General features: G+C 55.1%; 1 protein-coding gene across 2 annotated transcripts in view; it reads right to left on the reverse strand.

The window, feature by feature from the left end:
- Positions 1 to 260: 260 nt before the first annotated feature.
- Positions 261 to 3,948, reverse strand: part of CADM3 (cell adhesion molecule 3) — a 29,303-nt gene continuing 25,615 nt past the window's right edge. For both annotated transcript variants that reach the window (XM_006741955.3, XM_006741954.3), the window contains 2 exons: positions 2,101 to 2,226; positions 261 to 520 (listed from right to left, as the gene is read on the reverse strand). In XM_006741955.3, the coding sequence (XP_006742018.1) occupies positions 402 to 520; positions 2,101 to 2,226 (245 nt within the window). In that variant the 3' untranslated portion in view covers positions 261 to 401. The remainder of the gene's footprint in view (positions 521 to 2,100; positions 2,227 to 3,948) is intronic.

Below are 3,948 nucleotides of genomic sequence, written 5' to 3' on the forward strand. Positions count from 1 at the left end.
GCCCCCCACACCAGCCCGGCTTGGCTCCCTGTCCTCACCCCTCCGCCTTCGCTCTCCTCCTAACACTCCAGGGTTGTTCTTTTCCTCACCCAGGGCCCCTGCCCCTCCAGCCTGGAGACGGATTTGATTTGGGATTGTTATAAAAATAATAATAACCCAAACGCAGAGAAGCCACGGAAAGGGCTGAGGGCAACCCTCCCTCCCCCCCGCCCTCCTCCCTCCCCATTCCAAACCGAGTACAAAACCGCACCCAAAGCAGACATTCTGTACAGGGGGGTGGGGAGGGCTGGGGAGCAAGCGGGAGGGGCGGCCCTGGGGTCGCTCTGTACAAGTCCAGGTTGGTGATGGCCCCAGCAGTCCCCGTGGGGCCCCTGGGGGGCGCAGGAGGTGGCTGGGCGCCTCTAGATGAAATACTCCTTCTTGTCGTCCCCGCCCGACTGCCCGCCTTCTGCATTGATGATGGCCGTGTCTGCGTCCGGGGCGTCGTCCGAGCCTTTGGCCTCATGTGTCAGGTAGGTTCCTGCAGAGAGGGAGAAGCTCCTCCTGTCAGTTTCAGGAGCAGTTTCTACACCTCTGAAGCCCGCCCCCCCACCCCTGCCCTGCCCTGCCCGCCCACCACAGCCGTTCCTGCAATGCTTCTCCTGCTTAGAGCTTTCTACCTCCCCACCTGACCCAGTTTGTATCTTGCTGCCAACATCCATCACCTGACTGCACCTCATGAATTAATGAATGAATGCGGTCCTTAATTAGAATCTTATTTATAAAACAAGAAAAAAAGCCCCATGTGTGCGTGTGTATAGATGCATGGGTGTGTATATGTGTGTATACATGCACAGGTACGTGTGTATGGGTGTATGCATGGGTATGCGTGCCTACACGTGTGTAAGTGTGCATGCGTGTGAGCACACGCATGTACATGTGTGCCCCTACGGGTGTGTATGTGTCTCTGTGTGTACATGCATGTATGCATGTGCATGTGTGTCTGCACGTGTGTAAGTGTGTGCATGCATGTGAGCACACGCATGTACATGTGTGCTCCTATAGCTGTGTGTCTGTGTACCTGTATGTGTGCACGTATGCATGTGCGTGTGTGTCTGCACATGTGTGTGTGCGCATGTGAGCACACACATGTACATGTGTGCTCCTACGGGTGTGTATGTGTCTCTGTGTACCTGTATGTGTGCACGTATGCATGTGCATGTGTCTGCACATGTGTGCATAAGCATGTGTGCGCCTCTATGTATATGCATACATGTGAGCATGTACATGTGCCTGTGTGTGTACCTGTGTGTGCAGGTATGCATGTATGTGTGCATCTGCACATGTGTGCATAAGCATGTATGTGCGCCCATGTGTATATGTGTACGTGTGAATGTGTGCATGTACATGTGCGCACCTCTAGGTGTGTGTGTGTCTACGTGTACACCCGTGGGTATGTGTGCACGTATGTGCATGTGTGAGTATATGCGTGTACCTGCGTGCACGTGTGTGTATGCATACATGTGTACCTCCATATGTGCATATGTGTGCACCTGTGTGCACATGCATGTGTGTACACGTGAGCAGGTGTGTAGTGAGCATGCATGCCCACCCTAGGTTGGGGACAGGGAAACTGCAGGTCAGCCACGAGCAGGTAGCTGAGATCCGGGTCAGCCCATGCAGTTGGACTGCTGGCTAAAGTAGGTACAGAGGGAAAGTCTGTGAGGAGTCAGCAGGCTTGGATACAGGAGAGGAGAGGAGAGATGGTGTGGGGACAAGGCGCCGGGGGACCAAAGGACAAAGAGATGAGAAAGGAAGCCAGCACAGGAAGAGATGGGACGGAGTGGCAGAGTCGGCAGGTCTCTGCCTGAAAGCACGAGACCCTGGGGGCAGAGCGGTGTGGGAGCAGCCGCGGACTGAGTGGGAAGGCTCCATTTTACTTGGGTGATCACCGAGGGATCGGGCTCTACTGCGGGTTGGTGGTGCTCAGTCATCACAGGGCTGGCTGTCTTCTTTCTTCCTCTCACACTCCAAGGGGCCAGCAGAGTCCCCAAAGGCCCGTCCTGCAGCCGGCTCCCGGCTGCCTCCCTACCTGCCCTCAGGCTCCCTGCTGCCTCTGACCTTTGTGCCGGATCAAGTAGTGGCCGAGGAAGATGAGCAGGATGAGCAGCAGGAAGACGATGAATGCCACGATCCCACCAATGACGGCGTGGTAAGTGCTGGAGGACGAGGGTACCGGGCTGGGGTCTGCGGGGAGGGATGCACACAGTCAGATCTGGGGAGGGCCCTGGTCTTAGAGCATCTCTGGTCTGGCCATGGGCAATCGGACTCAGCACAGAACACGGGCTGACGCCAGCAGAACGGACTGGATCATACGGCAGGGGGGATATGCCTTGTTTTGTACCCTTTTTTCTTACACAGTGTCTGGAACGCAGTAATTGTTTAAAACAATTATGCATTCCTGAATAAATGGACAAATCTGCTCACACTCAACCCTTTAAATTGTTTCTGGCACGGAAGCTTTGGTCAAAGTTCACTGCTTTAACGCCTACATCGTCTCTTGTTCTCGCTCTTGCTTTTACTTTTGGGATATCAGACTATATCCCTTCTATCTCCTCCAGGCCCTCTTACCTCCTGTCTGTTTGCCATTCAGAGCTGGCCTCTCTAGCGGGGCCCCCGACCTATTCCCTGTCCCCCGGAGACCAGACAGAGGAGGGGCAGTGAAACACCGACGAAGCTGGGAATGGGGACTCTGAAAGCACCTCCCAGAGGGCCACGGACTACAGCTGCTGTGTAAAGAGCAGTTCTGAGATGCAGTGAAATCCCAGTCCTCCAGCACGCCCCCTCCGGGAGGTCTGGGACTCCAGCATCACATCCCACCATCCAGAGGTTTGTGGGAAAGGCAAAGACTTCCTTCATGGATGCAACCCCCCCGCCCCCACCCCAAGCTTCCTCCCATGGTGGCTAATGTCTCTGCCCTCCACTGCAGCATCTACGGGGTGGGGGGGCATGTAGATCCTCAGAGCACACACTGGGCCACGCATGCCACGGACAGCACCAGCCTAGTCTGGGTCCCAACTATCCAAGACAGTGCCCAGGCCCAGGACACAGTTCTGATGTGTCCAAAACTACATTAGCCGTCGATACAACTCTCCCACCCATGGGAGTGCTACTGTTTTCCCACAGACTCAGCTTGAGTCTTGATGCCCCACTGACTCCTTGTATATTTTGTCTTTCCTATCTTACGCCTCCTCAAGCTCGACTGGGCCAGCTTCTTGGTTCCTTGACTGTTGCTATGCCTAATTTGACAAGAAAACATTTATGTTTTGGTTTTTTATGCTCTGCTTGGGGGTGGGGGGAGGATTGGCCTGGAGGCTCCATGATATGATGAGGTGGGTGTGAGGGTGTTGAGTGGGAAGAAGCAGAGGGACGTCGCCCCTGTCTTTCTCCCAGGCAGCAGGTGACACACAGTCCACACTAAAAAAAAAAAAAAAATTAATGCTGGATAATTGTTCCGAGGCTATGGAAACGGAAATGCCTTAGAAAAACAGAGCTTTCCATGGCCAAAATGCCGTGTGGGGTCATCAGTTACAGATCCCTGTCTCTGCTGGAACTCCTTTATTCCTTCCAGGCTGGTGGGGCCAGGACTGCTCAGGAGACGCCTGGAAGGAGATGCAGAACCTCCTCCTACCGCCGGGTGTCAGCACTGGAAGTGGACGCTGCGAGACAGGACTGGGTGGGGGAGGGCGGGCCGGCAGGAGACCAACCACCAACCACAGGGGCCAAGAACTTTCAGCGCCCTGCCGGTCAGCCTTGGAATTGGCAGGGGGAGATCTGGGGGCTGACACTGGTCCTTGATGCTGGCATCCTACATTAGCTTTGCTTGTGGTGCTGAGGCAGTTCCCACATACCCAGGCCTGTCCTGGAGTCAGATTCACCCCATCTACACAAACACCACGCTCCCACGGG

The sequence above is a fragment of the Leptonychotes weddellii genome, chromosome 6 (assembly GCF_054177405.1).
Source record: "Leptonychotes weddellii isolate Sample4059 chromosome 6, ASM5417740v2, whole genome shotgun sequence".
NCBI classification, from domain to species: Eukaryota; Metazoa; Chordata; class Mammalia; order Carnivora; family Phocidae; genus Leptonychotes; species Leptonychotes weddellii.